This window comes from Triticum aestivum, chromosome 3A, assembly GCF_018294505.1.
Source record: "Triticum aestivum cultivar Chinese Spring chromosome 3A, IWGSC CS RefSeq v2.1, whole genome shotgun sequence".
Lineage (NCBI taxonomy): Eukaryota > Viridiplantae > Streptophyta > Magnoliopsida > Poales > Poaceae > Triticum > Triticum aestivum.
The window spans coordinates 565,115,818-565,128,601 of NC_057800.1; the positions used below are offsets into that span (position 1 = coordinate 565,115,818).

At 43.0% G+C, this 12,784-nt stretch overlaps 1 protein-coding gene across 1 annotated transcript; it reads right to left on the reverse strand.

Moving 5' to 3' along the window:
* Positions 1-8,923: 8,923 nt before the first annotated feature.
* On the reverse strand, positions 8,924-12,138 carry LOC123058651 (uncharacterized). Its single transcript, XM_044481354.1, has 5 exons — positions 11,492-12,138; positions 11,095-11,187; positions 10,930-11,013; positions 10,195-10,261; positions 8,924-9,461 (listed from the first exon to the last, which is right to left on the reverse strand). The coding sequence occupies exons 1-5, from the start codon at positions 11,501-11,503 to the stop codon at positions 9,181-9,183; spliced, it is 537 nt and encodes a 178-aa protein (XP_044337289.1). The 5' UTR covers positions 11,504-12,138; the 3' UTR covers positions 8,924-9,180.
* Positions 12,139-12,784: the final 646 nt, after the last annotated feature.

Sequence of the window (12,784 nt, forward strand, 5' to 3'; positions counted from 1 at the left end):
TATTTGGTTGCAGGGTTGCTTGAGAGAGACCATCTTCATCCTACGCCTCCTATGGATTGATAAACCGTAGGTCATCCACTTGAGAGAAATTTGCTACTGTCCTACCAACCTCTGCACTTGGAGGCCCAACAATGTCTACAAGAAGAAGGTTGTGTAGTAGACATCAGCGCGCCCCCTACCTCGTGCCTTCCTAGTTGATTGCTTGATGTAGGGTCCAAGTCCTCTGGATCATGTTCGTTCCAAAAATCACGTTCCCGAAGGTTTTATTCTGTTTGGACTCCGTTTGATATTTTTTTTCTACGAAACCCTAAAATAGGCAAAAAAACAACAATTCTGGGTTGGGCCTACGATTAATAGGGTAGTCCCAAAAATAATATAAAAATGTATAATAAACCCCAATAATGTCCAAAACAGGATATAATATAGCATGGAACAATCAAAAATTATAGATGCGTTGGAGACGTATCAGAGACTGAAGGAAATATGCCCTAGAGGCAATAATAAAGTTTTTATTTATATTTCCTTATATCATGATAAATGTTTATTATTCATTCTAGAATTGTATTAACCAGAAACTTAGTACATGTGTGAATACATAGACAAACAGAGTGTCACTAGTATGCCTCTACTTGACTAGCTCATTGAATCAAAGATGGTTAGGTTTCCTAGCCATAGACATGAGTTGTCATTTGATTAACGAGATCACATCATTAGAGAATGATGTGATTCACTTGACCCATTTCGTTAGCTTAGCATGATGATCGTTTAGTTTGTTGCTACTGCTTTCTTCATGACTTATACATGTTCCTCTGACTATGAGATTATGCAACTCCCGAATACCGGAGGAACACTTTGTGTGCTACCAAACTTCACAACGTAACTAGGTGATTATAAAGTGCTCTACAGGTGTCTCCGATGGTACTTGTTGAGTTGGCATAGATAGAGATTAGGATTTGTGACTCCGATTGTCAGAGAGGTATCTCTGGGCCCTCTCGATAATGCACATCACTATAAGCCTTGCAAGCAATGTGACTAATGAGTTAGTTGCGGGATGATGCATTACGGAACGAGTAAAGAGACTTGCCGGTAACGAGATTGAACTAGGTATTGAGATACCGACGATCGAATCTCGGGCAAGTAACGTACCGATGACAAAGGGAACAACGTATGTTGTTATGCGGTTTGACCGATAAAGATCTTCGTAGAATATGTAGGAGCCAATATGAGCATCCAAGTTCCACTATTGGTTATTTACCAGAGATGTGTCTCGGTCATGTCTACATAGTTCTCGAACCTGTAGGGTCCGCACGCTTAACGTTCGATGACGATCAGTATTATGAGTTTACGTGTTTTGATGTACCGTAGGTTGTTCGGAGTCCCGGATGAGATCAGGGACATAACGAGGAGTCTCGAAATGTTTGAGACGTAAAGATCGATATATTGGAAGGCTATATTCAAACATCGGAAAGGTTCTTAGTGGTTCAGGTATTTATCGGAGTACCGGAGAGTTACGAGAATTCGCCGGGGAGTATATGGGCCTTATTGGGCTTTAGGGGAGAAAGAGAGGGGTTGCCTAGGGCAGGTCGCGCCCCCAAGGCCTAGTCCGAATTGGACTAGGGGGAGGGGCGGCGCCCCCTCCTTCCTTCTATTCTCTCTTCCCCATCCTTTTCTCCTACTCCTACTACTTGGAAGGGGGAAATCCTACTCCCGGTGGGAGTAGTAGTCCCCAGGGTCGGCACTCCCCCTCCTCCACTCCTTTATATACGGGGAAGGGGCACCCCATAGGACAAACAAGTTGATCATTGATCCCTTAGCCGTGTGCGGTGCACCCCTCCACCATAATCCACCTCGGTCATATCGTTGTAGTGCTTAGGCGAAGCCCTGTGCCGGTAGCTTCATCATCACCGTCATCACGCCGTCGTGCTGACGAAGCTCTCCTTCGACACTCTACTGGATCATGAGTTCGTGGGACGTCACCGAGCCGAACGTGTGCAGATCGCAGAGGTGCCGTACTTTCGGTACTAGGACCGGTCGGATCATGAAGACGTACGACTACATCAACCGCGTTGTCATAACGCTTCAGCTTACGGTCTAAAAGGGTACGTGGACAACACTCTTCCCCTCTTGTTGCTATGCAACACCATGATTGATCTTGTGTGTGCGTAGGAATTTTATTTTGAAATTACTGTGTTCTCCAACAATAGCCACGAAAAACCAATCTAGACCATGTTCCGGCACCCTGTCGGAGGGGGAAATCATCACCGGTGGCCATCTTCATCATCCCGGCGGCCACCATGATGAGAAGGGAGTACTCCACCCTCGGGGTTGAGGGTTTGTACCAGTAGCTATGTGTTTAATCTCTCTCTCTCTCTCTCTCGTGTTCTTGAGATGTCATGATCTTGATGCATCACGAGCTTTGTTAATATAGTTGGATCATATGGTGTTTTCCCCTCTCTATCTTGTTGTGAATTGAGTTTGCCCTTTGAGATTTTGTTCTTATCGGATTGAATACTTTTATGGATTTGAGAACACTTGATGTATGTCTTGCTATGGATACCCGTGGTGACAATGGGGTATCATATTGATTCATTCGATATGTATTTTGGCACTCAACTCGCGGATTCCCGAGGTGACATTGGGGTAATCTATGCTAGGGGTTGATGCACGTTCTCGTCTTTGTTTCTCAGGTAGTAATCTTGGGGCACTCTTTGAGGTTCTTTGTGTTGGATTGAGTATTATGAATCTGAAATTGTTTGATGCATATCGTATAATCAACTCACGGATACTCGCGGTGACATTGGAGTATCTAGGTGCCATTAGAGTTGGTTGATGTGTATCATATGGTGTTATTTTAGTACGAACTCTTGGATAGATCGACCGGAAAGAATAGCTTGGTGTTATTTTAGTACGAACTCTAGGATAGATTGATCGGGAAAAACAACTTTGAGGTGGTTTCGTACCCTACGAACAATTCCTTCGTATGTTCTCCGCTTGATAGGAACTTTGGAGTGATTCTTCATCGCACGTTGAGGGAAGGTTATATGATCAAATTATATTAGCATTGTTTAGAGATTTCACGAGCGAAAGTACGGACCCTAGGCCTCATTTCCAAGCATTGCAATACCGTTTGTGCTTCGTTTTATCAATTGCTACCTTGCTGTTTTTTATTGTTTCTATTACAAAAATCAATATCTACTATCATTACTGTGCTTTTATTACCATCTCCTCGCTGAACTAGTGCACCTATACAAATTACCATTGTATTTGGTGCGTTGGGTACACAAGAGACTTTTTGTTATTTGGTTGCAGGGTTGTTTGAGAGAGACCATCTTCATCCTACGCCTCCTACGGATTGATAAACCTTAGGCCATGCACTTGAGGGAAAATTGCTACTGCCCTACAAAACTCTGCCCTTGGATGCCCAACACGAGTCTACAAGAACAAGTTGTGTAGTAGACATCAGCGGGGCACGTGGAAACGGAGCGGGGAAGACTCTCGGTGCTGCCGCATCGGGTGCGCCGCTTTGAATTAGATGGCTCCCTTGCTGCATCCTCTTGAGGGCGACGGCGGTGGGAGGAGTTGGTGTCGTGGGAGGCCCATGCGAACAGACCGACGATGATGGCTGCGTCGGCGGATCATGGTATGGCGCACCCGGGGGCAGTGGTGGCTCCATCAGGCCGAATTCCGGCGCGACAAGGCCGGACGACGAGGTCGAAGGACAGATGGGCGGCAACATAGGGGCGGGAGGAGGGAAACGTAAGCTAGCGGAAGTGCTTTGCGCCAACCAAAAGGGGATCTGACAAAATTGGGGGGATTCCCGCGCATGGAGGAAATAGGCTCGTGGATGCGGGATCACACAATCTTTTTTCCAGGACATCCTGATTTGGCGGATCTACTCAGGCTGGCAATGCAAGATGGATCCCACAAACCTGCGGTTATTTTAGTAGATGGCCCAATTTGCGGGATCTGCTAGAGATGCTCTAAGCCCATAAACTAATTCAGGGGTGTCAACTAGAAAATTGTTATCCCCGTCTCCGAAGTGTAGTAAGTGCGCCACCTAGATTCAAAATTCAAAATCTGTTTGACCGGCCAACTGATGCCGTTGGTCCATGACAAGTCAGATAGGGACACTTACACGGGTAGCATCCGATGATGGGAAATATGCAAGAAAAGAAAATTTGCTCTCTTTTCATATCTTCATTTTTTAGATGAACGACATATGCCAGATTTTATAGATAAAGCCAAATAACGACAAACCTGGGTTCACATCAATAATCCCCCATGGACCAAGAACACAATAAGAACAACTTAAGGGCGGAGACAAGAACAATACACATCAGAAGGCACACACTATCTACAAGCAAAACAAGCTAAAACCTCAACCGGGAGCACACCAACACATCCCTAGGACATCACATCTTGATCCATGTTGCATATGGAGATAGCTGATGCCCTTACATGAGAGACCAACAACTCGGTGGCCTCCAAGTCGCAGTCCTTAGTCAATGATTTTCACAGCTGTAACAAAGAGATTTTTTTGAAGATATGATCAACATGTTTGTTAGGGAAAACATGCTCAATAGTAAATTTGTTCCTAGTAGCCCATAGCACCCAACAGACAACTGGGAACCCAAACCAAAAAATTGTTCTAACTTGCCTAGAGAGGGTACCAGCAAAATTACGGAGTTTCACAAACAAATCAGGGGCCCACTAAGCATCCAACACAGGCTAGATACAACACTAGAACACATCTGCCAAGTCACACTTAAAAATAATATGATCTGTGTCCTCTAGGTAACTAATACGTCTCCAACGTATCTATAATTTTTGATTGTTAAATGCTACTATATTATCACTTTTGTATACTCAATATATCATTTTTTCTGAACTAGCCTTTTTAATTTAGTGCCAAATGTCGGTTCCTGTTTTTTGCATGTTTTTTGCTTTGCAGAAAATCGATACATACGAAGGTCTAAACATGACGAAACCTTTGACAATTTTTTCTGAAACATAAGAGACCCTAGAAGCTTCGGGGGGTGACTAGAAGATGGAGCACGGGTGTTAGGACCAAGAGTATATCGACCAGAGGAGGGGTGAATGGGAGATTCAAATTTCTTTCGAAAGCTTTGAAACTTAACCCAATCACAACAGCAGAATAAAGTGTCGAAGGAAATATACTGAATCAGTCTTCTTTGTCAGAAGCATATTCTTCGAGAAAAGCACTGACAACAGCACAAGCTTGATAGATCATAGGTTTAATGACAAAGAGGGTTATGCAATAGGCAAACAGATGTAACAGGATAAGACACAACATAATAGATACTAAATAGAATGCTACTCACAGATTGCACAAGTAAAATAGAGGTACATGATGGTAGTGAACAAATACAAGTAATGACGAAGAACATGTAAAGAAACAGACACACGGTATGAAGACAACAGTACAGACTGATCAAGAAATTTATCGGCACAGAGTACGAATAAGAACTACTGAAGGAAATGTAGTAGAATAGAAATAACCAGTGGTGCTCGATGGTGACAAAGAGATTTGGTAGACCAGTTCAACCTTCTGCCAAAGGGCTACATCTGGTTGGAGGGGCTGTGACTTAACACGGAAGATAAACTCTCTTCACCCTATTCTCCTTCAATGCAGAGCTGATCAGACTCAGGTTGATTTCACTCGTGGTGGATCCTTGTCGGCAATCTCCAAACCTTCGGTCAACCTTCGCAAACCACGATCACTCTTGGTTGCTGAAGATCAGGCTCGGTGAAGACAACAACTCTTCAACACTCGAAGCCAAACCTATCCATCTAGAGTGTGCGCAACTCTCAAGAGTAATAGGTACAAGAACCCTCACTCAGAACTGATGTGATGCTAAACCACTGTCTAAGTTTGGGCTCTTGGTTTTTCTCTTGGTGGATCTTAAACTCAAATCACTCGGAGAGGGGTTGCTCAAATCAATCTTCTCAGAAATCTCAAGCAGAGCAGCCAACGGACAATGTTGGAGCGGGGTGGCTATTTATAGCCGTAGCCTTCCTGGATGGGAAATAACCAAATTGGACATCGGCCTCAGCCAATGGCCGAACGACACGATTCCAACGGTCGGATTCAAGCACAATGGTAACATTCCTTGCGGAGCAAGAAATGCTAACTCCTCGGTCCGAGGCAAATCTCTTGCAGCAAAGAAGATCACGGTCTCTTGCTGGCAAGTATTTGCTCGGAGCACGAAGAGGTTTCTCTTGCATCTCTCATAGGTTTTGGCTAAGCATCATAGTGGATCTAAGCATCGAGAACCTATACCCCTCTTAGTAGTATGGAGGTCCTATGACTCAAATAAATGTATGAAGAACAACTAAATGAATGCTACGTCTTCACATAGTATTCGACTTCCATCGTTGCAGTCAATCTTCAGACGACAGTACCGAATCAAAAGCTTCGCTTCAGGAGAAAATCTTCGAGGGGTCGATTTATTCTCATTAATCTTCTCGACTCTATCACTTCAACAAGTATAGCTCATTCTTCTCTGCAATGCATATGTGCTTCGATGAAGTTCCTCGAACTCAGCACCAGAGACACCATATTCTTCGGTCGTGTATGGACTTTTTCTCTCTGTATGAACTAGAAAACAAATTAGTCCATACTTGTTTCTGTCAACAATCTCCAAAACACAAGGTAGGTAGATACTGCACCAACAATCTCCCCCTTTTTGGATGATTGTTGACAAAACATATCACAGCGAATGATAGATAAGGAATGAAATGTAATGAGAAGATTTAATGAAAAGACGAGAGATAATTATGAAGATAAAATATTCTCCCCCTTAAGATATGCTTCGGTTTGGGGAACAATATTTCTCTTCGTATGAGTTTCATTGACAGCATATCATACACTTGAGTTCTTTCAATGCACTCGACAGTGTCTGAGGTGGTTCCTGTCACAAAACTTCGACAAGGGTTAGATGTGAAACAAGCATTGAGAGATTTGTGACATGGATAAGTCATGAATGTTTTCTCGTAACACAATTTTAATACACACGAGATATAGTTTTCCTACATGTTAGATATTCGATATGATCAGAGCAAGATCGAATAATAATTCGTTGCTCAAAGTGGATAAGCTTTGAAGGTGATTTTCCTGCAATAGAGATGATGCAAATGATATCTGAGAGGAAAACACTTTGTTAGTCATATAGATAGTCTTCAATAAGGCATTTGTGCATTGACCGACTTTATCTTCCTACATGGTTAGATAATGAGAGACAACAATAAGAGCATATCCAACCACAACAGTTATAGAACATATAGTGCTTGAGGTACTTTCTCAATATAATATCATCATTTGATGATTCTCTGTTCTTTTTCGAGGAGCAATTATGTGTCCCTGTAAAAGAAATGATTTCCGATGATAATCAATCATAGGGAAAACATTCAATGGCACCTGGAGACAAATAATGCGAAGCAAATGATATTGCAGGCGGGGGTTATTAACGTTACATGCCGATTGAGTTTTTCAGCACCACATGCGGTGCGATAATGTTCTTGAAGCAAATTGTTTGAGGGAAAACCAAATGGCAAATGAGAACACATGATGTCTACTACGCAACTTTATTCTTGTAGACTCGTGTTGGGCCTCCAAGCGCAGAGTTTTGTAGGACAGTAGCAATTTTCACTCAAGTGGATGACCTAAGGTTTGTCAATCCGTGGGAGGCGTAGGATGAAGATGGTCTCTCTCAAACAACCCTGCAACCAAATGCAAGAAATCTCTTGTGTACCCAAACACCTAATACAAGGCAAATTGTATAGGTGCACTAGTTCCGCGAAGAGATGGTGATAAAAGTGTAATATGAATGTAAGAATATTTTTTATAATCTGAATAAATAAAAACAGCAAAGTAGCAAATAGTAAACGAGCAAAAAATGGTATTGCAATGCTTGAAAATGAGGCATAGGGTCCGTACTTTTACTAGTGCAATCAATCAACAATGCTAATATAATTGGATCATATAACCATCCCTCAACATGCAATGAAGAATTACTCCAAAGTTCATATCTAGCGGAGAACATAAGAAGAAATCATTTGTAGCTAGGGTACGAAATCACCTCGAAGTTATTCTTTCCAATCGATCTATCCAAGAGTTCGCACTAAAATAACACCAAATAATTTCAGATTCATAATACTGAATCCAAGACAAAGAACCTCAAAGAGTGCCCCAAAATTTCTACTGGAGAAACAAAAGACGACAACATGCATCAACCCCTATGCATAGATTATCCCAATGTCACCGCGGAAATCCGCGAGTTGAGTGACAAAACACATATCAAGTGAATCAATCTGATACCCCATTGTCACCACGAGTATTCATTTGCAAGACATATATCAACTGCTCTCAAGTCCATAAAAGTATTCAATCCGATAACAACGAAATCTCAAAGGTAAAAACTCAATTCATCACAACAAGATAGAGAAGGGAAAACACCATAGGATCTGACTATATTAATAAAGCCCGCAATACATCGAGATCATGACATCTCAAGAACACGAGAGGGAGAGAGATTAAACACATAGCTAGTGGTACAAACCCTCAGCCTCGAGGGTGGACTACTCCCTTCTCATCGTGGTGACCGCAGGGATGATGAAGATGGCCATCGGTGATGATTTCCCCCTCCGGCGGAGTGCCGAAACAGGGTCTAGATTTGTTTTTCTTGGCTACAGAGGCTTGCGGTGGCGGAACTTCTGATCTAGGGTTACCCTGAGGGTCTTTGGAATATTTGACTATTTATAGGGTGAAGAGGGGGTACAGGAGGCCATCGAGGTGGGCACCAGGTGTGCCCTGGTGGGTTGTGCCCCCTCGGGGCACCCCCAGGTGCTTCTCTGGCCCACTAGATGTCATCTGGTCCATAAAAATCCATAAAAAGTTTCGCGGTGTTTGGACTCCGTTTGATATTGATTTCCCGTGATGTACTCCCTCCGTTCCGAAATAATTGTCGCTGGGAGAAATCTCCGACCAGGTGAAAATGAACGAAAGTACAGAACTACCCCTAACTTGAAATCAGATCATCGTCTTCCTCATTGTCTTCCTCCAGGGTAGCGCATCCAGGCCAGCAGCAGGCCCCTCCCCTCCTCCTCCAACTGCTCGTCCAGACCAGCAGCAAGCCCATCCTCCTCCTCCTCCGCCCTCCACTAGCCGGAGCCTCCACCATGCTCCTTCCTGTCGTCTAGCTGCTCATCCCCGTCGCCAGCAGCAGGCCCCTCCCTCCTCTGCCCTCCACCAGCAGGACCCTCCACCAGGCTCCTCCCTGTTGTCCAGTTGCTCATCCCCGTCACCAGCAGCAGGCCTAACCTCCTCCGCCCTAGTCTTGTCGCCGCCACCCTAGCGTCCTCGCCCTGCTGCCCAGACAGATCATCGCTGCGCCCCCGCCTGATCATCGCAACACACACCACTCCAGGCAGGTATTCCTCACCTCAAATTACAGAAATTAACAACACAAGATTGATTCAGTTAAATAGTACAACAGAATTTGAGGAATCACTAGAATTTCAAATTCAGGACTCAACTAAAATAAAAGAGACAAATAAAGGAGGCAAGTGCAGCCTGTAGCCCACATTTTCCATCAGTCATCCAAATATGGCTAATTAAACATGGCTTGCTTTGGTTGTGTGTTAAGCTTACATTTATTCTTTAAACATGGCTGGCTTTGGTTAGTTAGCAATGGCACTTTCAATTTACAGTCATAGCCAAGAAAAGAAAATGTAGGGTAAAGCAAAGAAAAGAGCACCTGACAAGGTGCACTATCTGCTTCTTACTATAGACATGAATACAAGGAGTACATCACTCTTTGTCTATAGGAGTAATATGAACATCATTCTACATGGGTCTCTGAACATCTTCTTACAAAGTTGGAGCATAATCACTTCATTTATCGATCTGTATATCATGGAAGATGAACAGAAGAATGTGCATGTACTTACAGTAGTATTTTGTCTTTGTACTCCAAATCTGGAAGCAGACAAAGATTTTCTTTACTTACCAAAAAGACACTTAAAATTGGAGTCTACAACAGTCTTTTGTCTATAGGAGTGAATATGCACTGGTCTACTCAAATTCTGGAAGCAATAGCACTAGTACTGTACATTTGTTTGCTTCAGTAGATGTATACACAAATCTGGAAGCAGGCAAAGGTTTTCTTTACCTACCAAAATCTGCTTCTGCTTTCTGGTAAATGGCTTGCATCGTCCTTGGATGAAGTGCATTGAAGTACTCCTATTAAAAGATGAACAGAAAAATGTTACTCCTACACTGTACTGAAAAAGTTGCACAAATCTCTACTGCCAAGCCTTGCATTCACAGAAATGAAGTACTCCATACTCCATACTATACATCCTTCCATAAGCAAAGAAGATGCCAACAAAGAAGATGCACATAAATCTCTACTCCATGCTTTAGTGAATTTAGTGAATCAAGTTAGTAGAAGCTACAGAAGCTACAGGAGATCACTAGAAATCTCTACTCCATGCTTTAGCACATTCACACACAGGAGATCACAGAAGAAGATGTGGAGATCCCATAAATCTGTGAGACCAGCCAAATTTCATCGCTTGATGGCCATTTAGACAATTTTGATAGTGGTGAACCTTATTTTATTTTAGTCAAAGCATCACAGTGACAGTGCTTATTTTATTTTAGTTTTTACAGTGGATACAATTTTGGCAGTAAAATCTACAATACTCCAATTTTACAAACTGAAAACTATGACAGTACAAGCAGATCTCAGTTTTCACATGGAAAATACACTTCTCATCTTTACAAACTGAAAATTACTGTATGATAGTGCAATCAGACCTCAGTTTCAAAATGGAAAATACACTTCTCAGTTTTACAAACTGAAAATTATGACATTACAAGAAGTTTCAAAATCTCCAAGAAGTCACCTGGAAATGCAAAGTCTCCAGGGGAAAGCACTCGAGTAAGCTCATCACCTTGAGAACTTCACAATAATAGCCATGATCTTCAAGCTATGTTTACAAGCAGATCTCAGTTTTTCAGTTTCACAAGCAGATCTCAATTTTTCAGTTTTGGCAGTCAAGCATCCTCACCTTTGCTCTGTCGTCGTGGGAGGCGACAGTGGTGGCTGCCCTATCCCCATGAGCTCGACGTGACGACCTCTCCTCTCTCCGGGCTCCGGCAACCTGCACCAGAACACCAACGCTGACCTTGCCTCCCCAACCTTGTACATGTATATACGACGGTCCATTTTCAGCAATCATATTGTACATATAAATTTGTTGTATTTGTTCAGACATCATGGACAACAACTTATAATTTGCCCATTTTTTGTTGGCTTTACTACTATTGCCCCTAACATTGACCAGGACCATGATCCTAGATTAAATTGTGCAAACTTCTGGGAAGAAAATTACTCCTGTTCTCAAGTTTATGATATAACCTGAAGGACAAAGAGTTCATTATCGACCAGCAGGTTCAGTTTTTTACCTCATTTTCCATTCCCACATTATCTCAATGCATTTTTAGCTTGATTCAGTCCTCCTCCATTGTCGTCATCAGTCCTCCTCGTCAATCTGCTGCAGCCGCACGGCTGGCTGCAGGCAGGTTGATGAGGGCATCTACTGTACAAAAGGCCCGCAAATCAAATCAAGTTCAATTCACAAAAGAAACATCAAATCACACGGCCGGAAGAGGGGAAGGGAACTTGCTCTGCTCCATGGAAGAGTTGGAGGAAGAAGAGACAACATGAAGAAGAGGACTGCGCATCAGGGACGAGTTCGGAGTGGCGCTGGTAAAGCTCAGAGATCTGCACCTGCTTGAATCGCCAAGTTCAATCCTTGTACTGCATGAAGAGAATAGATGAGCAGCAGCGAGGGAGCTAGGAGGGGGTGACATATCGAAGGGCGTTGGAGTGGAGGAAGGCCATTGCAGATCGAGCCGCCACACTCGGGATCAGCCGCCGAAGAACAAAAATGAGATCTTTGCGATGGTGGCGGCGATGCGGGCGAGGGAGAGGCAGCGGCGACACGAGCTAGGGAGAGGCGCCGGCGACGTGAGCTAGGGAGAGGTGCCGACGGCGCGGGCTAGGGATTCGGCTGAGCGAGACAAAGAGTGTGTGAGTGAGCGAGAGAGTGGATGAGGTGGGAGGGTAGTTTAGGAAACAACAAAAAAGATTGTACATGCCGAACTTTGTACTAGAAACTCCCGGTGACAATTATTTCGGAACAGAGGGAGTAAAAAACAAGCAAAAACAGCAACTGACACCGGGCACTGGGTCAATAGGTTAGTCCCAAAAAATGATATGAAGTTGCTATAAAATGGTTGTAAAAATCCAAGAATGATAATATAACAACATGAATACTTCATAAATTATAGATACGTTGGAGACGTATCAGCATCCCCAAGCTTAATTCCTACTTGTTCTCGAGTAGGTAAATGATAAAATAAATAATTTATAAAGTGTGAATGCTAGCAAAGTGCACAAGTTTGATCAATGACAATTTCAATCACTTTTCCCAGCATCGTAACAACAATTCTTTCTTATAAAACTTCTCATGTTAAAGTAGCAACCAATTCACATGTTAAGGTTCAAACAATGAATTCTCTTGAAACTCAACAACCTATGTTCTCAGTCACCAAGCAATTGTAATTGACTTATTCAATAGATTTGAAATAAGAGCTCCACATACTCAACAATCATATAGTCTTCTATTATTTCTAACACTCACCGCATACACATGAGCAAAACATTTCAACCAGACACATAGAAAGACAGGGGCT

Bases quoted from the DNA above. Each gene is read 5' to 3' on its own strand.
- LOC123058651 (XM_044481354.1), bottom strand. The intron at 10,262-10,929 runs GTGACTTCTTGG...ATCTTTTAATAG, and splicing joins TGGAGACTTTGCATTTCCAG to GAGTACTTCAATGCACTTCA. The intron at 9,462-10,194 runs GTAGGTAAAGAA...CTGTAATTTGAG, and splicing joins GAAAGCAGAAGCAGATTTTG to GTGAGGAATACCTGCCTGGA.